This window comes from Battus philenor, unplaced genomic scaffold (genome assembly GCF_028537555.1).
Source record: "Battus philenor isolate CCGP_79_NKW_IND1 unplaced genomic scaffold, ilBatPhil1.0.hap1 SCAF_26, whole genome shotgun sequence".
NCBI lineage: Eukaryota > Metazoa > Arthropoda > Insecta > Lepidoptera > Papilionidae > Battus > Battus philenor.
In genome coordinates this window covers 9,329,182-9,353,609 of record NW_027181689.1, presented here as the reverse complement: position 1 = coordinate 9,353,609, position 24,428 = coordinate 9,329,182, and the positions used below count along the sequence as shown (strand labels likewise).

Sequence of the window (24,428 nt, the reverse complement as noted above, 5' to 3'; positions counted from 1 at the left end):
ATATGCTCAATGTTCACCAGTAAAAAGACTGTCCGGACAACTGTTACAAGAAAAAATATCTGATTTTTTTATATTAAGGGTATATTTGTGTGCAGAGGTGCAATGATTCATATTGTTACGTTATTCAAAGCTATCACTTCTCCATTCCAAATTACGTTAAAATAGTTCAAAGTCAATATTACGTACCTGTCCACCCGATAATTGATATGCCGGCATGAAAGTATATCGTAATATCGTGACAGTTGCAAGCGCTTTTACTAAGTGAACGGATTTTATGCGAAACGATTGAGTTTTTTGCGCGCACTCATCCAATAGATACACGCGAACGGACATTCTGAGCAAGAGAAATGAAATTAAATTATATTAGACTGCCTTCTCATTGATAAGCAGAAGCGGGTAGCGGAGCGATTTCGTTTATTAAACTTAAGACTGTTTTATTTCAGTAAATTATTAAAAAAAGGTTTTTTTAACTGAGGTGTGTAATATATAGTAGACTCTATTTTTGTCAAATATAAATATTTATTTATATTGGTGTATACATATAACAATTTAATGATTAATTCAATGTTTTCCTTATGTCAGTACTCGAGAATGTCTAGTGAAATTCGATAGTTCTATATTTTTGTCGCGTTATTGGTCTCATATTAGACGTTCTTACTAGAAAGACAGTATGTTGTATACATATAGAAATTTTTGGTAAAAGAAAATATAAAGTACATATTCAACATTAAATTTGCTGAATAAAAGCTATAATTTAATATTTTTCGAACCGTTTGGAATTCTTTTGCATACTTTTTTTTAGCTTTTGATAGCTGAATTATTAGGCACTAAAGGATTATCTATGAATTTCGACACATTCTGTATATATACACTAATACACGTGCATGCGTGCGTGAGTAAAAACGCTACCTCGCACGCCTCCGTAGCCACTATATCCTCACAATGTTTGAGCTCGAAAGTAACGCGTCTATGAAATGTAATTAATTGAAAAAAAAAGGGAAATTCTTCCGTAATATTTCGATTTTACGGGATCGTTGTTTTCGATTTTCTAATTGTTATGCATCAAATGGTATTTCTTCATCTAGTGAATTTCGCCATTGTAATTATAAATCGATTGTTTTAGTATTTTAAATTCCATTAAAGAAATTATTAGCTTACATAAATTGTGTCTGTTTTATTATATTGTACCAAGATTCTTAGTAAGAGAGTAAAGTACCTAAGAAATATTCCAGATACGTCAGAGGGTTCTCTGCACGGTAACGAAGCGTAGTACCTAGGTATAATAAAGGCTAGATTTTTTTTATCTACTAACTTCCGCTCACCGCACAAAAAAACGCGTGCGATGTACAAAAGTCAGGTACAACACTCTTCACCGTCCGAAACATATACGGCGTGAGCCGCCCGACTCTGTCGTCGTGAAGTGGGCGATGGGAAGTAGGATCAGTATCCTTCCTTAGATTTGCCGAAAGATCCACGCTGCTCTCCAATTTTAACTCCTCATGCACTACACCAACATAAACACTGATGCAATTCGGTAAGCCTTGTCTTAGCTGCTTCAAGAGTGTTAAATGTAGGTTCTGAAATACAAATGGTTTAGTTCTTAACATAGTTCATAGACTCTTCTGTTCCGTGAACTCATGTCAGACGAAGCTGTAAAAGTCTTAGGGTTAACAGCACCAAAATCATCAGTATTGTAGATTTTTTTTTTAAATTTATCTTTAGTCTATTGGGTAAAGGTAGCAAGTTGGTAGGCTTTTGTGATTAGTAATAATAATAGTAAGAAATGTATATAAGTAGGAATTATTTGAGAATAAAGATACGGAGATAAAGTATGACTGAAATACGTAACACGCCATAATTTTTAGCCAATTTTCTGACGTAGCAATCAGTGCAGACTCGAATTATTCAGTCGCAATTGTCTTATCCTAGCTGGATTCTAGTAAGCAAAAATGCGTTCATTTCGAAAATTATCTTACGTATGTGATATATTTTTATATAGGCACAAAAAATATGTTACGATTTCAAATAATGAGCGTATAGCAAGTTTAAAATGCTAAAAATCAGCAGGATGTTCCTTGGATATAAGCCTTCTCCGTAGATTTCAAATAAGAACACTAGGTACGCGACAATCTTAATAAGATCGTCTGCCCTTGTTAGTGGATGTCTTACTCTCCATTTGCCGGCCCGTGGTTTCAATTCTAGAACCTTAACGCTTTAGTTGCTACTTGATATATGCGCTATGTGACCAGCCCACTGGCACTTTTCAACCCTCTGGGCTATATCGGTTACGTTAGTTAGTCTATATATCTCCTTATTTCTGATTTCATTTCGTAAATATATTAGAGGGACTGGAAAGTAATGTCGCTTTTTTAAATAAAATTTTAACTACAGTTTTAACAAGTTTTTATTTATAATCAACAATATATTCACATTCGTTATCAATAGCCTTTTGTCATCTTGTATACAAAATCAATGTCGGAGCAGTAAAAATCAATCGGTTTTTCTGTAAAGTATGTAGACAGAAATTACATTACTTTCCGGTACCTAGTATATAGTAGCTACCTAATATATAGTACGCTCTATCATCTGTACAAATTCTCCGTAGAATTAGTCAAAATTAAATATAGTACATATAAATGTAATGTACATACGTGATATAATTAATTAGCAAATAGAATTTTGTGTTAAAAATAACAACGAGCAAAGAACTAATAAACGGCACAATCCAAACGGTGTGGGCAGGGACTGCGTAAACAGAATTTATTTCTGGATTTCATATCAAGCGCGGATTTTACATTTAATGTCGTGGATTAATAGCCTTTAAAACTGCTGGTCATAAACACAATGTTTCTTTTTTGTTAATTGACATATGAAAACTTTATCGTGTATACACTGCACTGGTAGGGCAATCACTTGCGGCAGCATTGCCTTCCCTCTTCGAAGATAGTGAGAGCAGAGCATATTTAGGGGTTTAGTACCAAGTTGGTAAGCGATGAAATAAAGCGTAACAAAAGTAACTTGGAGCAAGGAGAACACTCGAAGTGTGACATATAAATTAAGTGAAATAGGGAATTGTATTACATAAGTATCGTTAAATTTAATATTGAAGGGATTGTAAATGAAAATAAAGAAACTAAATATAAAATAGCAAGAAGTGGCGAAAGATGGAAGGCGAGGATGTAATGATGGACGATAGAGGAAGTTTATATTAAAAGAAAAAGAAGAAAGAAATATTTGTAATCTAAGTCCCTCTCCTAAAAACAAGAGAAGGGGAATGAGAGGCTGTTGAAAGGCTTAGATAGCTAATGGAAGTAGCTAAGTCTAGAACTACACTCAGAGTTTAACACGTTCGCGACGGGGTGTACATTATGTACAGGGTGTGGTACATTCTTGTCTGTCCTGTGGGACGGAATAAGCCACCGGTGGTACACGCCGATGTCAATGTAATGAAAAGGTGATTATAGTAATGAACAAATTTATAAACATAATATAAATATTCTTTTTGTGATTTTCGCCCTATGAGATAGAGCACGAAAAACAAACGTGAATTCAGGTCCCGTCGCGAACGCGTTAAAAAAAACCAAATGAAGAAATATACACGATATATGTTTGAAGCGTCAAACAAATCCGATCGCTAATAAACAAACAATTTGGGCAAAATAACGATGTGCGATTCGCGGAAAACGAGATGACCTTGTTTCCTTTAAACAATGAGTCGACGGGTAAATGAAAGTCAATCTTATTACCAATTTATTCACTGCCGGCAGTACATCGGGGATAGTCTTGCATATTGACATACGATTATAGGTATCTCTTACAGAAACATCTGTACATTCGACAGACAGATTTATAATCAGTTAAAAGAAAGTTCATCCCGAATTTTAAGTCTCTAACCTGGTTCAAGAGATATCGCGAGTAGTCAGTATGTAGGAGAAAATTATTTTATACGTTTATTTATTTATTGGTTGTCTGGAAGAAATTGGCTCTTGTGATAAGGCAGCGCAGTGTTTTTCTTTCAATGCAACGATGTATATATTTTCTGGCAACCCTAATCCACCATTTAAGTTAGTGTCTCGAGGTAAATCATTCCAGTCAAGTCTGATCTAAGTTGGTTATCATTAGTTTAAGCATCATTAAGTTAGGTTGATTTATTTATTTATACTTTATTGTAAACTATAGATAATGACTTATAAAAAAAAGACAATTTATATAAAGGTACAAGAAGCGGTCTTATCACTCGAGGCGATGACTACAAGACAGCCTTTAGATGGAGATGAGAGACATGAAAGAGAGGGCAGTTTAGGGTGTAAAAAAGGGTGTAGAAAAATGGCAACATTAGGATAGAAAGATAGAAGGATTGACATTGACAGATGACAGTTGAGTGGTTAGGAGAAGGACTTTTAAGTGGTAGTACTAATTAAAGTTTCAGAAGTAAATTTGAATGTTTTTTCATTGAGCATTTCACACACACACACAAACACATGTATATATATATATATATATATATATATATATATATTTGCGTGGATAATTTTATTTGTGTTTACATTGTGTACACGCCTTAAGTATCTAAATGATTCAAATGCACAAAATAATTCAGCATAGAGATCGTATCAAGGACAATGTTTGTACAAAAGTTTGAGCCAATGCGATGGCAGATCTTCGTACTCGGCGCCGTTGCCAAAATAACCGGCCGGTGGGTTAAAGATAGTACGAGTCGTATTTCGCGGGCCACTCGCACCCGTAAGCAGCCACGAACGGCACTCAGCTCGGCACACAAAGGGATTTATAGCTTTTGTTTATGGTCGCCCTGGAATCTCGGCTCTTGCAGGTATATTCACACTTGCGGGACTTGTGATTTGACCACGTTATTTATTAATTTCTTCATATTATTTTTTCACATCTGATTGTTTATCACCATCATCATCATCATGACAGCAGATAGACGCCCACTGCAAGATCCTCAAGATCGCTTGTATACGTAGAAGTTTGTCAGAAGTATCCAAGTCTTTCGACATTGTTTCCGCCCATAGACGCCCACTGCAAGGAGGTATATCATAATCGCCATGCTTGGCAGACGAGTACGCGATCGCAGTGTTGTATTATGTTACGCAGATGTCGCTGCTACCCATCCTCTGGAGACTTATTTGTGAGCAATGGTTTAAAAAATATTAAACATCGTAATGATACTTTAGTACAAAAAAGCGTTTTGAAAATACAGATTACATATGAAATTAACATATTAATTTTTTTATGTGTACTTGCTATCATGTGATTTTGTACTGCCAGATCATTTCATACAACGCCATTGTTTACAGGTGTGAAAGCTTAAAAGAGGTAACGTTTTTAAAATAGAACTCTTGATAATCTATTTATCATTGTATCATTGAAAAATATTGTGGGAAGTAGTGGGACTTCAACATCTTGAAAAAGTATTCCAAGAGGTTCCAAGAGGCAATTTTTGTTTATTAATGAAAATCGCGTGGTGCAAGCTCAGAACTGTAAGGAGGTTAACCCAAAATTTCTACACCTGCCATAACCACTAGTTATTCGTTTGACAAAGGGCGCTAACTCGTCTTGATAAATTACTTAGGCATTTGATGGTATTGCTGTTACTCGTTAGGCTTTGTACAGCTTCGTTGGAATGAGTTCGCCAGACAGTGGTCCGCGAACTTGGAACAGTGGCCTGCGAATTCTGAACAATGGTTAGCGAACTCGGAAGAGTGGTCCCCGAACTCGTAACAGTGGTACCCGAACTTGGAACAGTGGTCTCCGAACTCGGAAAAGCGGTCCGCGAACTCGGAAGAGTGGTCCTCGAACTCAGAGTAGTGGTCCGCGAACTCGGAAAAGTGGTCCGCGAACTCGAAACAGTGGTCCCTCAACTCTGAACAAGTGTTTCGCGAAGTAATAAAAAATTCTATTGACGTCCAAGATGTTGTTCTCGAACATTCTTCCAAAACAGACAACCATTGCTGGTATACCACACCGCTGGTCCTGTTTTCTTGTTTTTAAGAACAATTGCAATATACACTGAGATACATAGACTGAACGAGACACAAACATATACACCCAAGCACACACACACGCTTCTTATCGCCTGCTCTAGTTTGAACTATCGTGCCGATCAGAACTACTGAGCCGCCTCCTTTTTTCTTCGTAATATATTTTATGATACGAGAATTTGATCATTTTTTTATTTTTACTTGTTGAGGAAATTTAAAATTAACTACACTTTAACAGCCGGCTTATACTACAAGCGGTCATTACAAATTTCCATCTTTAGTATTATTTAGATTGTGAGGAATCTAAAATGTGCAAAAGGATCATAATCCTACATAGATGAACTTACTCAATAAACTGTATAGGATATACAGGATGTGCAAGTCTTACAGGATACTTTAGTTATTTATAGTATTGTTATGAGGCAATAAATTAATCTTTATATATTTATTTGTCATATTTCTCCCTTTTGTATGCAATTATTTTAAAAATTCACTTTTTAGATTTTTAGTTTTCTGGATCTAAAATTTTTTAATGTTGCTAATGTATAAGTTAAGGCAATTATAAAAAAGTAAATCGCGTCTTAATTGACAGAGTCATCGAGAAATTTTCGAAATTTTAAAATATTTCATGAATCACGACGACTTACTTTCAAAGATTAAGGCCTAAAGAAAGTGAAAGCGTATTGAATATCCGTCTGTTCTGTATTCTTATTAAATTCAGTTTTATCGCAAGCACTTTCAATTTACGCGTATTTTTTTTAATTACATTTTATTGCAGTAATATTAGCAAAAAACGTAATACCAAAAAGTTTTAAATATGTGAAAAAAATATCGTGCATTATCATTGCACCACAATCCGATGAAACTGTAGAATGTAGCGGCCCGAGGATTAAAAGAAGTCGCTCTGTGTCTGTGCCGCCTCGAAGCCCAGAAATCTGCAAATGCCACTAGGTTAGCAATAAAATTTTCATCCAAAAAACATTTTTGTGATACACAGTTAAATAGCAATGATTGTCTAGTAGTTGCAAGAGTATGTGATTATTATAGAAGAGAATGAAAATAAAATAATTAAGTGAATAAATTAAATACTAATAAACTCCCTATCCCACCATAAATAGGGGTACGAGAGGCCCCCAATAGCGGGGGTCATAAACAAAAAAAAAAGAGTATGTGATTTTAGGAAGTAGGTCACAGATTCGAGTGACGAGACACATTTTCAATCGTGCGTCCACTGCGTTGTATACTGCGTTTGCCATCCGTTATCGCCACTTTAGAACCTCAAAGCCTCAGCGGTCATCATTTCAGCACGTAATTGGGTCGCCCGCTGACATTTCAACCAGCCAATACTCTGGGCTGTTGGTTACTTTTATACATCTACAAATCTTATCATTCCTGAATTATCTTCACTGCTCGATAGGCAACTGTGAGGTTGCAAATAAGATAAATGAGGCATGTAGAATCAAAAGCAGCTAAATCACTTCGGCAGATTTTTTACGAAAAGCGTAGATATAGCACGGGAGATTCTCAGAGCACCTTTAGGTTTAAGCTCAAAGGGAGTTCCTTGTGCATTTGTGACCCATCGGTGGAGTAAACTATAGTACACGCAATTACATGCTGTCCCCTATATGGAGAGCTTAGAATAGCATACGAAATAGAAATGGGTCAAAGCATTTCTTGTTATCACACTGCCTTGGGTGACGTGATTAGGCATAACAAAACCGTGTTACAGGAAATGTGGCGAGGGATAGAAGGCGATGCTTGATGTATGTTGAATGTATGCTGTATGAAAGAAAATATTAAGGATTAATAAGGGAGTAAAGAGAGAAATTGTAAAAAATGAGGAAGGGAAGGCAAAAGTAGGAGGGTATATATCCTGAAAACAATATGTGGAAAGAGAATTTTTCAAAATAAAAAAAAGCATGGTTATTTATGATTTTGATTGTAAGATGAGTTTTTGAATAGAATCTATGACGAACTCAAATTCAGCTTCAGCAGAACTCAGAGTCAACTCAAATTTTACACTTATTATTTTTGATTTAGCTGATTTTGAATCTGTACGCCACATATGTCATATATCTTCATTCATAGATAATAAATGTCGATCTTTTTGTTTGTTGTTATAAATGGAATACCGATTTAGCAATATTTCGAGTCTTTGTAATTTTTTATTTATTTATATATAGAATACGAAACTACAAATAGATACATCTGATGTAAACCATGTAAAAAAAATTATCCGTGTGTATTGGTGTTTAAAATAAATACATACGTAAGGTATTAAAAAAGTTTTGTAAATTTTTTTATATGTGAAACGCTTTTTAATTAGTTTACATTTACCAATTTAAAATATAGTTGTTCGAAATTTAAATTTCTCGAAATTATTATACTTTGAAATGATTGTATGTATATGATTTTATACGACTTCAATTCTAAATTGAAACTGATCAGCTGAATTAAATTTTAATTATTTATTCTATTATGTATTTAGTGGAATAAATGAAGAACTGAAATGATAATTTATGTACTTACGGAGAAGTATTTTAGGTTATCTCATAGATATAAAAACTGAAATTAAAATTAGCTTCTTTATAATGTCATTCTACAATTTATATGTTACGTATTTTCGAGCGCGCCTAGAAAAGCCAACAACAAACTCAGTTTGATATCCTTATATTATTTTCACATTTGTGAAAATTTGTTAATATTTACATACTACACTATATATTACACTAATGAATTTAGAGTAATTAAAACCGATAAATACTTGAAAAAATTAAGAGTTGAAGTATAAATTAAAATTAATGTTCTGTAGTATATAATTAAATAAAAAATAATATAATTAAAGTCGTAACGTATCTTTAACCCTTAAATGCATGATTTTTATTCATACTTTAAAAAAATTTATATCTTCCTATAATGCAGGGAAAAACAGAATGAATTATATAATTTTACAAGTATACAACACTATGCATTTTCTTTAAAGTGTAGTACTTATTTTACGTTCAAGTGGTATGTTGCAGTTGTTTTTCTTTATTCATTTAAGGGTTATTATATAATATGTGTCGTTATAATAATTCCAAACACAAAAAAGTAGATATTTAGAAATAAAGAAAATAAAAAGTAACCTTTCGTAAATGAATTGCAAAGGAAGCGTACACAATATTTTCATAGCTGAAATACCATCATCTGCGCGTGTGTGGTGGATGGTAAAAATGGTGTCGAGCACCGCTGCCCAGTTAATTGGGACGCGGTATATTTAGCGGATTGACTTTTCCGAGTCGCCGTTCTCTTGTTGCAAACGACCGGCACGATGTCCACCGGTGTACACGTAAATATAACTCAGGTAGGTATTACAAATATTTTGCAATTATTTAAGGAATTGTACAGCCAAAAAGATAGTGTATATAATTTATTCACAAATAGTATGCATAAACTTGTAATAAAATCTATTTAGTTGAAGCAATTGTATCTGGCTGGTTTTGATGACGTTAAAAAGATTACATTTAAAAAAAAAACGAGCTTATAATTTTTTTTTATATTTGTTTTTATTTCTATACTTCGAAATTGATAATTAGTGATGAAAAATGGATAACCAGCCGGTCTCATCATAAACTAGGTCAGGTTTTACATCATAGGACATCAACCCCTGGTCATATTAGCCAAGCTATAGTAAAGGACCAGCTCGAGGTTCGGCCCTCTCGGGCGATCTTTTGATGGAATGCTAAGAGGGTATTATCGGCAAGTGATAACCCAAACAGACCTCGTGAGAGGGGGGGTCCCTTACCCCTAGTCACTCGTGGGGCGTAGTAGTATGAAGACGGTCCAAGCCAAGTTTCCTACGAGAGACATCTAGCTTAGCTACTTTAAAAGAGATCTTGGGCTATGTGATACTCTCTGCGCCTTGTCACCTTAAACAGTGGAATTTGCAAAGGCCATTTGGGTAGCAATGACAATCCTATCAAAAAGAAACGAAAAGTACGTGCGAAAACAGTTGAAGATCACACAGACCACATATTTTTACTTTGTAAGGTGATAATGGAAGGGTGTTGTTTATAATGATCCTTTACCTACCTAGCAGAACCATTGACTCAGATTTAATCCCAAGAACTTATGAGATTGAAAGAAGAATTTGGGAAATAACGATCGGAATATATCAATAGAGAGGGTGTGGGCTTTCATCATTATAACGCTAGACCGTAAATATTGTCATTTGGAAAACTTAAGAAAGTAATGTTGGAAGGTGATAATCATATTGCTTCGTTCTTTTTAGAATTCTTTGGACAGTCTCAAGTTAACATCATGGAAAGCTAAAACTAGTGGTCACTTTTCTTGATTTTCTTCTTCTCAGCTGATAAACGCTCACAGCAAGTTTCATTGCTTGAAGTCGAATCGCTTAACTTTCTTTACAGACAGGCATACACTGTTTATTTAGGATCCACCAGTAATATTTAACAAAAATTGCCAATCAAATACACCTATCCCCCGATTTACACTGTACTTGTTTTACACGTTTTCGCTTTTACACGGTTTTCCAAATAAGTTTTTTTTTTGTTTTAATAAGCGATTTTATTACGATCTCTCATAATGTAAATGTATTTCTGCTTAAAACATCGAATCGGCACAAATAACTTTAAGTGATAAAAGTGAATTCGAACCTTCGATTCTGAAAAAAAGAATAAGAGTAATTTCTGACAGTGATAAAGGATAATAATTTTTATTAATTTTCCCTTTTTATTCCTTGTTCTTCTGTTTAATGTATTGTAAATAAATAAAAAAACATTGTATCCGTAATATATAAAATATTTTAACTTATCAATGCATTTTATTATTATTTCTGAGCACACCTAAAAATATTGAAAAAAATCACAACTGTTATTAGCAAAATTATGCATTTTCTGCAAGCTTTTCGATTTACACAGTTTTGACTTGAAAATTTTTAATTTTCGATTTACACGTTATTCTCAGGAACGTAACGTATCTACCGTGTAAATCGGGGGATAGGTGTATACAAGGATTATGATTTCATTATCATTATAAATAAATACAGCGATATTATAATTTAGTTTTAAAAATAAATAGCAGAGTGCAGGTAGAGATAGCACAGCGGTAGAGGAATGAGAATGAGATCGTAAATCGTGGGTTTAATAACGGACGAACGCTTTATGTATTAATATTAACAGCAGTTATCTGCGTCTTATATTACCACACTACGATCGCAAACCCGCCTGCTAAGGTTGACGATTATGGTATACCCCCATAGATATATTTGGAAAAAGCTTATGCTCTTCAGTGGGCGTCTGCGTGCTGAAATAAACGAATAACAATTATTCAGATTAATATAAACGAAACCAAGAAGTCGATTAGATTAAAATAAAATTTATTTTATTTATTTATTCCTATTACTGTCCGCTTAGGATCTTTTAAAGTGATTCTATATTTGGTAGAGACTAGAATTTGAAATTCAGCTTCCCATGGCATACCTCAACAAGCTACCATGAAGCTCTAATATGAGAATACCTCCAGCTAATTCAGACGGGTATTTTCGTGATTTCAATTGTGTAAATATTAAATAACAAAAAACGTTCCGTACATCAATAAACCGATGAATTAATAGTATGTTATATAGGATTGTACAGTGTGCGCGAAAGTCAGTCGCACGCCTTTGGTATGTGCGCGAATTACAAGACGCACATGAGATATTTCTGGACAGACGGCTTGACGACTTTATACCTCCATCTTGTCGCTCGTCGTCCTAGAAAATATATTTTAATGTAAATATCAGAATAAAACATACATTTACTGTATCTAACTCTACTGTCACTTGGTTTACGTAATCGGTATTATATATATATATATATATATATATATATATATATATATATAATACCGATTACAATATATAATATATATAATATATATATATATATATACATAATATATAATATATATAATATATATATATATATGTATGTGTGTTTGCACTAAGCGTAACTAATACAATATCTTCATAGAAGTTATAACACCTTGGTAATGATGTGTTCGCCTCCAGACTTATTCAATGTTTATTAAATACCTTATTTTTTATAATTAAAAAAAAAAATAAAGCCCCACTGAGTCTGTTTCTTCTCTTCTTATGAAGTTTGGAGTATTTCATCGTAGTATGCTACATGCCCTTTGCCCTTATAGGGGCATGTTACACCACATTTCCCACTAACTATAAAAAAAGATAGTTATGGATTCTGAGATTTTACCATGCCTCACCTACGGATGCCAAACCTGGACGTTTGGCCTGAAGACTAGAAACAAAATACAAACCACTCAGAGAAGCTATTTGGATATCAAATTAAAAGACAAAATAAGGAACACAGCCATCCGCAAAAAACGTGTATAACAGATGCACTTACCTATTCCCTCCCAAGAAAATGAAGCTGGGGAGAACATGTGGCGAGATTCGCTGATAACAGTTGGACACAAAGGGTTATAGAATGGACGGTAGAGCGAGAGATAGACCTAATGCCAGATAGATAACGGCAGGTCATGGGTGGCTCCAAGTTACCAAAGATAGAGAAAAATGAAAAGCTTTGGAGGAGGCTTTTACCTTGAGGGGTCCATACAAACTCAGTACAAAATTATCAAAACTATTATTTAAAATTACTAATTTAAAGTCATTTGTATGGAATTAAATAAATCTTTATTATTATGTTATTGGCTTTGGCAGTGTGCAGCTTTATCGAAATTGAGCTCGCGGAAACTGGAGGTCCGGGTGCCAAAAAATTTTACTAAGAGACTATACCCGTGTAGGTGTATAGTGTTGCGACTATAGTGTAGTGTAGCTTTACGTAGGGAGGACTACTCGGCGATCGGGAGGGACACGGGCCTCCTCCTGACTAGTCTCGCGTTTACTCGGGTGGGTATTTGATAGTAGTAAACGTATGTTGAATATAGATTTTATAAATTTGAATATCGAATACATCTTATCCTTTAACATTCATAATCGATTGCGTTTTAATTTTCTAATTAAAATAGAATGTGTATCTATTAGGTATCAAACCTATATACCTACTAGCGTAACTCGTTTACCAATGCACATGATATACAGTGTGATTCGCTATAGATTTAAAAAGTTAAAGTGGTGAATGTATAGCTCATTTATTGTCAGTTTGTGTGAAATTATTTTGTAGTAAAAAAGCGATTTAAAAATTCGTAAATATATATATATATAACGAGAGACGGTAAACAATTAAAATAATTATTGATTACTGCATTGCTTTTGCTGTGTTTGAAGTTATGCTACAGGCTTTGTGCAGCCATATCTAAGTTGGGTCCGCAGGAATAGGTGGTCCGCGGAATATAAAATTTACGCTGGGTGATCGAACTCCAGATACGTCGAAAAAGTACGCGCGAAAAGGGACTATTCCCGTGTAGGTGTATTGTGTAGTGAATGAGATGTAGTGTAAGTTATCCGAAGGGAGGACTAATCGACGGTGGTTTACCGTCTGTCCACGCAGACTGTACTACTAGAAGATAAAAGACTATATATATGTACATTCCAATTTAAAAAAATGTTTAATTTTCATAAACCTTGGTTCGTACCGCGCCATCTATTGACAAGAATTGACAATACACTTTTTGTGTGTAAGTTTTTTTTGATGATTGTATTAACAATTTTTTTTTGTGAATGTAATCTGTAATAGAGAAATATGCTTTCTTAACATAGCCTATGCTAAATAAATTTCTTGTACACCTATCCCTCGATTTACACGGTACTTGTTTTACACGTTTTCGCTTTTACACGGTTTTCCGAATAAGTTTTTTTTTTGTTTTAATAACCGATTTTATTACCATCTCTCATAATGTAAGTATTTCTGCTTCAAACATCAAATCTGCACAAATAGCTTCGAATGATGAAAGTGAATTCGAACCTTCGATTCCGAAAAAAATAATGAGAGTAATTTCTGACAGTGATTAAGGATAATAAAACACCTTTGGTTTTATTTTTTGTTCTTCTGTTTAATGTATTATAATAAAATAATAAAAAACAGTGTTTCCATAATACATTAAATATTTTAAATTGTCAATGCATTTCATTTTTATTTCTGTGTACACCTAAAAATATTGTAAAAAAATCACAACTGTTAAATAGCAAAATTATGCATTTTCTGCAAGCTTTTCGATTTACACGGTTTTGACTTGAAAGTTTTAAATTTTCGATTTACACGTTTTTCTCAGGAACGTATCTACTGTGTAAATCTGGGGATAGGTGTACTTACAAAACCGCTATATTAGGTAGTTTATCGCTACAGCAAATTTATTTGTATACCGTAGAACAAGTTGATTCATTCCCTTCTTTAAAACTATTACACTTATAATCAATCATCCTGTATATTTTAAAACAATTAAAAGCGGCACATAAATGTTTTTACGGTATAAGTTATTTTTACTGTTTTATTGTTTAAAGTCCGTGTTTTACGCGCAAACTCATGTTGACCCTAGTTTCGAGATAATACGGTCGTTATTCGTGTGACTACAACACATCGTCACGTTGTGCCGAATCGTAAATGTCATGCGGGAATACCGTTTTTAACGATTTACTTTCGAATTCAATTCAAATATGTTTACGATCGTGTTGAAATTAAAAAGGAATGTATATTAGCTCTCCAAACGTTAAAATGCAAGGCGTCTCCAATGCAATTTGGCAAGCGAAAACAGCTGCAAATAGCATAACTTGTTGCAACGTTTAAACTATTTCGCTTTTAGAATTAATTGTGAATTTAGCGTTGTGAAGATGCTTAAAGAGAGAGCTGTTTTTTATTTAATAGAATCAGGCGTTACCTTGCGGAAGTCCATCCTAAGTAAGAAAAAGACCAATATTTAGCTACTTCCACACATGCAGTGGTAGTAGTGCAACAAAGTGCACCGCCCGCCAGCCTGGCACTCTGTGTTTGGCACTAATCAAAGAATGAAGATGCCCCGTGGAGTGGTGAAACACGTGTTGAGTGATTTGACGGTGGCAGTTGTGTAATTCGCATTGTTAGCCGCATGCGCATTTATCAGCGGGCTGGCGGGCGGTGCACTTTGTTGCACGACTACCACTGCATGTGCGGAAGTGGCTAAATATTGTTTTTTTTCTTACTTAGAGCTGTTTTTTTAGCATGACTGCATGAATCCACAGCATACGGGTTGATTAGTTGTAGGTGGAAAAGCTTTAAAGTGATGAATGTATAGCACCCGCTATTTGTCTTCTTAACCCTTTCGCTACCAGCGCCAGAGTTAGCCAGCTTCCACTGGACACGCCGTGTACCAGCGCAGCATTTAGGTGGCATCCATTTGCATTGGTATTGAATTGATTCCTCTAAGGGTGCAATCATGTTATTGAATGCGCCTTTACTCAAAAACAATTCTTCTAAAGTATAGTACGTATTTGGAAAAATTTTAAATATGAAAAAGTATCACCCCAATAATAATAAACGAAGGTTGACCGAAAGACGTTTTACTTTCTATTTATAAATCAGTAGAAATAAATCGAAGTAGAAGGTGCGTTGTTTGCAGTGCAAATGCCAAAAGGCGGGAATCTAAATATGAACGTAAAAATTGTAATGTGGGCTCATGTGTAGATCACTGTTTTAAGATTTATCACGGCCAAATAAATTACTCATAATTATCCTAACTTTCATTGGAAATTAATATATCAGGAAAGTCTTTAAATATGTAACACTTAAATGAGAAAATCCGAACATCAGCTTACCGCCATGCAATGTGCGCACTTCGCGGCGCGCTGCCCGGTTCTGTAGCATCTTCGGCGGAACTGCGGTAAGGATAGGGTTAAACTGTCTTACCCATTCGTGGGTCAATATAGAAACTATCAAAGGACACAATAAATCAATCTTTTCGTACATTCAAAAAATTAATTAAGCACATGCTTTGCAAAAGGCTTATTACTCTATTTCAGAGTATATTCACAATGTTTTGTATTTGAATTATTCTAATTAAAAAAATGTTAATACAATCATCAAAAAAAAAATTACAAACCCCGCTGATTTTGTTGTTAGTTTGATCGGCTGTTTTAGCTTGACAGGACGAATCTACAGCATACAGGATGATTGGTTATATGTCTCAATATTTGAAAAGAAAAAAAAATTATAAAACGCTGTCGTGCCTCGCAGCTGGGAGAATAAAGATCCGTATCAAATAGCGGCAATCCTCTCCCAACTGTCTGCGTTTAGTTAAAGCGAAAGATAAATACTGTAAAAAAAAACACTAGCGATACAAATTAGAATTAAAAAAAAATATTTAAAAGGGCGAATGTATGGCTTATTTCTTGTTGCTATGTTTAAAATAATAGCGTGATAGCTTTAATTATAATTGGTCTAGTGATTCATGAGACAATTAAACCGTGGCCGTGCTTTAAGGAGTCTGACTCGTGATAAAAAAATTTTGGCCCAAACATGAATATGACGAGTCTGGCACGTGAATAGATTGACCAAACGTAAACATCTCAAGCAGATTGATGAGTCAAGTAATAAAATCAAATATACAAATATTGGACTACAATAGCAGTAATATAAACGTAGATATTTCGAGAAAAAAAGTGTATATCTGAGGCATTTACATTTCGGCTCGTATTGTGACCTCTCTCGCGCATCAGTTTGATCTTTTTACCATGCGTTGTCGTGTGACACTTGGGTCTGAGTTTCGTCCATCTAAATGGCACGGCAAGGGCTTAAAGACAGGTTTCAAAAAATTCACGTCACTCTGTACACCAGTCATGACATTCTACCTGAAGACCTAATTTTAATTAAAGAAACTTCATTGTTGTAAACGCTGCTTTATATTTTTTTTTATTTATTAACACTTTTTTGTACACCATAGACAGTAAACAGAGGTAAAAAAAAACCAATTGATATCAAGAGTCGGTCTTATCGCTCGTGGTAACCTCTACCAGACCTTTGTATGGAGATGAGAGACATGAAGGAGAGGGCAGTTTAGGGTGTACGTACATACAAATACATACATTACTACATACACATACATACATACAAGAATACTTACTTATATACACATATACGTAGCGATATACATAAATATTTAAGAAGGAAAGGTACTAAATAAATACGAATAATTAAGAGATGCTACAAAATATCCTGTTTTTATATCAAGCAGTACGAACGCACAGAAAGTGCATTCTTAACATCTAGGTTATGTATCTTTGTTCTCATATGTTATTAAAGTACGCATTTACCTTTGTTTAGATAAGACGGTACCATGGCGACAGTAACCGCCAGCATGGAGGCCTCGTCTCTCGTCCAGGAGTCCCGCGTGCACAGCTATCAGGAAATGCACGTGACGGAGACGCGACAGGTGAAGAAGAAGACCAAGTCCAAACGCCATAAGGATGAAGGGTCCATATCTGTGGTAAGTTTTGCAATAAGACCTGGAAGAGCTATTTATAACTTAAATACTAGAGATTTCTTCAGAGATGTTTTAGTCACTTTGACATTACTTTCCGGTCCCTCTAATATAAGGTTAAATTTTATTTAAAAAGAGCAACTGTTGAATTACTGGCAGGTTCTTCTCAACAGATCAGCGTTCCGTGCCAATGGTAGCTTGCTACTGAATAATGGTAAAAGAATTGACTGTTCGAAAGCGGATGTAAGTGCCTAGTTAAAAAGATATTTTGTATTTAATTGGTTTTTAAGAAAAGTTGTCTTAAATAATTTACTCAACAGTTCTGAAGGAATAAGACAAAGCAGAAAAAGCAAATTAATTTTAGTGTACTCTAAAAAGAGTTTAAGATTTAAGTCTTGGATACTATAAACACAGTGACAGTCGAAAAGTTCTGAAAATTGAAATATTAATTGTAACAAACATACGCACGGACAAATATCTTTTGTATATAGTCATAAATAAAAACATCATATATTTGCTGAATAAATGCATATTTATAGGTTTTATGATGAAAAGCTTCGCCATATTCTCTTTCTGGACGCGTAAATGGTTTTTTTTTTCAAAAAAAGAACACTACATTTTTAAAAAATGAATATTACGTGTTCTATTACAATTGTAAATTAAATTTATATGAAACAATAGCGGCTAGATGGCTTTAAGGTCGTTGGTAAACACACCGGCCGGTCTTATTCTAAATCCAATATGAAAGTATGACAATGAAATAATAGTTTAAATACTATATTCATACGTTTTACGGATAACGTTATCAATAAAGGGCACAATAGAATCGTCACGATATATATTTATATATATATATATATATATATATATATATATATATATATATATATATATATATATGTTAGGATGAACAAGAATGGTTGCGCATTTAAAGCGAAGTATCGAAAGTTGCTTGCTTGCTACACGTGTATATTTAAACATGTTATGGTATATTTATAAATTAAGTACATATTATACTAGCTGATCCCGCAAACGTTGTTTTGCAAAAAAAATTTAATTAACAAATAAAAAATAAGGGTTTATCTATATAGAGGTTTATTTATATAGAGGGGTAAAAATTTATGGTTGTATGTATTTTTGTTTGCTGTATCGTAAAGAAATAAAAAAAAATCGTCAAAAAATTTTTAAGGGTGAACAACCCTTATCACTTTGGGGTATGGAAAATAGATAGTGGCCGATTCTCAGACCTACTAAATACGCATATAAAATTTTGATAAAAATCGGTCTAGCCGTTTCAGAGGAGTTCAAGTTCGAACACCGTGACACGAGAATTTTATATATTAGATTAAGAAGGTATTAATATATTTATATGTGTTGTTTATATGTCATGATTTTAAATAGTTTCATCTACATTTATTAATTTATATCTGTACTGTACTGTACCTTAGGCATTAAGTTCGTTGTTCTACAAAAAATGTATAAAATATTTTAAATAAATAATAGATAAATAAATGAATACCTTATTTCTCTTTCTTCTTTTTCTGTTTCTATGTTTAACAGTAGATGTCCTATGATTGAAATGATGATGAATGTATCTTATACTGTAACTCTTCATGAGTTATTCTGTGTTGGGCGTGATTTATTTAAATCAGTTTGATTCTAGTTTAGGTTATTCTTTTTATGACGTATATAAGTTGTCACTTTAAATCAGTGATTCCCAAAGTGGTCTATATCGACCCTTAGGGGTCTATGACAACCTGCAAGGGGTCTACGTCAGCGAAAAAAAAATTGGGGGTCCACGATAGTGGGTCTCAACACATACAATGATAGTACCTATTTACTTACATAATACTATCTTTAATATCAAAACATTTACATTATTTATAAAAGTACCTATGAAGTAAAAAAAATATTATATATGTTTATAAAATTGTGTAAGTTGTAGGATGTTGTTATTCGCATTGTGGTCGCAATACATTTTGAACACACACTAAACTTCACTACAGTTAGAAATTTACAGGAAATCAATATCAGGTAAGTAGGGGGTCTACCCAACACGGAAAAACATGGCAAGGGGTCTACGACACAAAAAAGTTTAGGGAACTCTGCTTTAAATGTTATATGTTTAATAGTTGAATATTTAAAAATAAATAATAATTTCACCAGTCGAAGAGCTCGGAGAAGTTGCACAAGAAGTTGAAGGCTACGAATGGGGAGACGAATCCGCAGTGCGAGAAGTGCTCCCGCCCCGTCTACGCCATGGAGCGGGTGAAGGCAGAGCGACGCGTGTGGCACAAGGAATGCTTCCGATGCGTGCAGTGCAACAAACAACTTACGTGAGTACCGATTATGATATGACAGCTACCATTTTTTTTGTTTCGGGGTTAAATGTTTCGGATATTCAAGATGCACTGCCTTTGGGGGGAGGACAGGGTTATATGGGATTACTTCGCACTAAATTCCCACGGTAATCGCCATCTGCGATATATATATTTTTTAATGGCCCCCGCTATTGGGAGCTTCTCGTATCCCCTATCTGGTGTGGGACTGGGACTTTTTATTTACATTTAATTTTCACAGACATTTTTATTTTATTTTCTTTTACACGTCACAGTATCTTTCGTAAGAAAAGGACCAATATTTAGCCACTTCCGCACATGCAGTGGTAGTCGTGCAATGAAATGCACCGCCCGCCAGCCCGCTGATAAATGCGTATGCGGCAAACAATGCGAATCACACAACCGCCACCACCAAATTACTCAACACGTGTTTCACCCCTCCACGGGGCATCTTCAGGAGTTATGTTACACCGATTAGTGCCAAACACAGTCTTTCGTTCGTTTCGTTCTTTCCACAATTCTACTGTCTTTCCCTTTCGCTCTGTATCGCCTTTCATTCATTCCTCATTACTATCTGCGCTAGGTCAGGGATCGCCACGCGGTCTACCCTCGTGTTGTGCTATTTTAGATAGTCTGTCTCGGGGTATGTATGGTTCACGCTATCCCCGAAACCCTCGTGGTGCTATCACGATAGTTCAAGACCACGTAGACTCATCGTCCGCCTCTGAGTATATTATAGTTACCTAGGTCTCAATTCAATGGGTCATGGTTGCGTTTTTGTACGGGCTCACTGCTATTCAAGTGGCATTTGCTGATTCCGTAATTTTGAGCCGGCAGCGAGGTAGTGAAACTCGCGGATTCTCGACGGAGGCTATATACATACCGTTGGGAGGACCAGCTCTTTGCGGATGCTCCAACTAGGACTTGGGACCGCTACGATAGTATCCCGTCTAGAGCTGCCACTCGTCCAAAATATCGGCTTAGTATTCCGCACAAGGGCCTCCGAGAGTTTGCTATGGCCTGGCTAATGATATATATTTAAAAAAAATAGAATTATAATTAAATGCTAATAAAATGAAATAAAAACGATAATAAATCTGACAAATTGTAAAAATAAGTAAAGCATCATAATTTAATATGGCACAAATAAGCATGAATTAAGTACATAAATGTGAAATTCTGTTATAATTGAGAAACAAGACGAAGGAATTGAAGTAATAAATCATAGGAGAGAGCTTTAAGAGTCGGCGATGTTCAGTGAAGGAGCCCTAAACTCCCACTAGCAGATATAAATAAATAAATAAATCAATAAATCTGTGATATATAGCAATAATTAACAAATTAAAATGTAAAAAGATAAATAAGTATATACTAAGTAAATAAATTAGATAAATAAGATCTGTAATATTTGTAATAATTTTATTATACTATATAATAATAATAATTGTATTATATTTGTAATTCTGTAATAATTATATAATGAAAGAAGAAGAAAGATAGAGTATGTGAAAAATGTTAGAAGAGTATGGAAATAAAAAAGAAAAGAAAGTGAAAAAAAAACATTAAAAGATAGAAAACGTCCCTGTTCCATAAATAAGAAAGAGAAACGAGAGACACAGTAGTAAGTTAGGTCGTGACGTCATCACTGCAAAGTTGTTGATCATATATCTAGATCTTGAAGTCTTCAGAGATTTATAAAGTGTACAAGTTGAAATCCACACAGATCCAATACTGATGATATATTATAGGTATTTTTATAGTTATCCCTTTTGTATTTGTTATCTGTGGTATAGACGAATAGTAGAAGATACGTGAATCCACTAGGCAGACCAAAACATAGTAAATTTTGCGGTAAATCGCTGAATGCGGGCGCGCTGAAAAGATGTGAAACACACAGCACAGTAACAACACAGTATAACACAAAGTATTTTACTTAAAATTGATCATAATTGTATTACTTTAATGTTTGATATAATAATCTATTCTATGTTAATATTGTACATTTCTCTCGCATTACTCCTCGCTCTTGGTCACGCCAAGATGTCCTTCATGTATTTTTATTTATTTATTATTTATTTAATATTATTTATATTACACGTTACGATACATTTAATAAGTTTTACAATAATGTACAAAAAAGTACAATGGGCGGTCTTATCACACAAGGCAATCTCTTCCAGACAACCATAGTATGGAAAAGGTAAAAGTACTAATAATGGGTAGTTTACGTGTACAAAAAATACATATTTACAAACAAACGAAAATAGACATACTTACTTAAACGTACATACACACGTTATAATGCAAGTCACAAAGAATTTTTCATTTTCATGTCAGATCTAAATTTATTGAAGTAAAATCACATTATATATATTATCTTATTGAGCAGAGGTTAATATTCCTGAGATACAATCTTATGTGATTCACACTTTGTGCATTAATTATAAAGGATTGTCACTACTAAAAAAAAAAATTTAGAGGATGTGCAGTAGCGTCCTACGACCATAATATATAAAACTACACTGCGATCGCCGACCCGCCTGCCGAGCGTGGCGATTATGGTATATCCCCCATATATATCTTTGAGGGAAGCCTATGACATACGGTTGGCGTCTATAGGGTGAAACGTCGGAATATGTGTTTTACATAAAATTATTACAATGGAATACTTTTGGGCTTAACATATTGTTACGTACTGTGGGTTCTAACTCGAAATGAAACACCACTGGTTCACAAGGAGTCCTTTATTCATAAACCAAACTGTCATCCTTCTTTAACACAAATGATACTTTCGCTTAGTCAACAACATCAATCGCTCAAGAAATCACTGTCCAAATAACTTACCAAATAGTCACTTTATCACTTATCGTAGGTATTAATCTTATAACTCAAAACACAACACTGAATTGTCGACATGGGGAGTACAACTATTTATACTACAGAGAAGGTTCTAGTAAGTTCGCGATGATACTCGATTAGAATTTCCGAGGCCCTCACGCGTGTTTACGGCACTTTTTGATCCTAGGGTTCCGTGTTTATTGTTTAGAGGGTTCTGTAACTCGTGATTTGTAACAATATAATCCCAAAATTCTTTATTCAAAAACTGTTATATAAAATATATAGTAAAATTCGGAATTTTTAATTGTACTGTTAGTAATATAAATAAATATATTCTTAACCGGTATTTAGTAATTAAAATTAGTGTTTTATTACAGAGTCGAAACGTATCAGAGCGATCACACAACTCTGTACTGCAAGCCGCATTTCAAGCAGCTGTTCGAACCGAAGCCGGTGGACGGTGAAGATGAGACAGATGGTAAGATTCTCTTACTGATGATAGAAGTTCTGGTAGCATTGTTACAGCTGCCTTGGACTCCGTTAAGTGAATGCATCTTATATAGTTAATAGACGCAGACAAGACATTTACTTTACATTTAAGTTCATTTAATGGAATCAGGCGTTACCTTGCAGAAGTCCATCCTAAGTAAGAAAAGGACCAATATATAGCCACTTCGGCACATGCAGTCGTAGTCGTGCAATAAATGCGCATGCGGCAAATAATGCAAATTACACAACTACCACCGCTAAATCACTCAACACGTGTTTCACCCCTCCACGAGGCATCTTCAGGAGTAATGTTACACCGAGTAGTGCAAAACACAGAGTCTCTGTGCATTTAGCAGCGGGCTGGCGGGCGGTGCACTTTATGTACGACTACGACTGCATGTGCGGAAGTGGCTATATATTGGTCCTTTTCTTAATTCAAGTTCAATTAATCATTATTTTAACCATAAGTCCACTGCTGGGCATAGGCCTCTACTAGACATTTCCATTAGCACCGGTTGATAGCACCCTGCATGCAGAGCCTTCTGACCTTAAAGAAGTCCACGTCCACCTTGATTGTGTCTCCACTTCAGAACTTAAATTTTTTATTAAAATCCAACCTTGTATTTGGGTTTGAGAGTAGTGAATGTTATTTACGAAAGAGAACTGGGTCCTTTAGTAAAAAGTTCGTTGGAACGCGCTCCTCCTATATGATGATCAGGATGATCAGGAAACATTGCTCATTTAAAGTGAAGTATCGAAAGCTGATAGCTGCATTTTATTATTTACATAAATAGTACATGTATATATAATTATATTAAGTAGCCATTAGTATATTTAATATATAGTGTTTTTATGTCATTGTATTCCCTCACAATTTGATTTTACTTATTTAATTTTTTGTCTTTTATGATATTAAATTGTTTCACCTACTTTCATTAATTTATCTCTGCACCCCCAAACGATTAGCTGATAGAGCTAATAGCTTCGGCATTAAGTTCGCTTTACGCGTTAAAATTTATAAACAGTGTTAAATAAATAAAGAAACAAATAAAATTCGTTAGCGTTGTGGTACCGGAACCATGCTTCACCTTAGCCTTTCTAAAATTGTGATAAATTCCTATGTAACACACAATGTTTATTTTAAAGGGCAAAGGTTAAACTCGTATCGAGTCTCTTTACGATTATCCTTAATTAGAATGAAATTGCCTCTCCGTGGGACTTTGGCCCACGTTCAACAATACTGGGTTACACTGTATTGCAATATGTAGCTGAGTAAATATTCCTATTTTTACTTCAGGCTAACAATTATAAAAAGTTACTCTGTCTCTTTCTTTTCCTTTTATTGGCGTACAAG

General features: G+C 34.4%; 1 protein-coding gene across 2 annotated transcripts in view; it reads left to right on the top strand.

Moving 5' to 3' along the window:
- LOC137925184 (uncharacterized) overlaps positions 1 to 24,428 on the top strand; it is a 72,307-nt gene that overhangs the window by 28,839 nt on the left and 19,040 nt on the right. For both annotated transcript variants that reach the window (XM_068768581.1, XM_068768582.1), the window contains exons 2-4: positions 17,252 to 17,414; positions 19,575 to 19,744; positions 22,963 to 23,063. In XM_068768581.1, coding sequence (XP_068624682.1) covers positions 17,265 to 17,414; positions 19,575 to 19,744; positions 22,963 to 23,063 — 421 coding nt within the window. In that variant the 5' untranslated portion in view covers positions 17,252 to 17,264. The remainder of the gene's footprint in view (positions 1 to 17,251; positions 17,415 to 19,574; positions 19,745 to 22,962; positions 23,064 to 24,428) is intronic.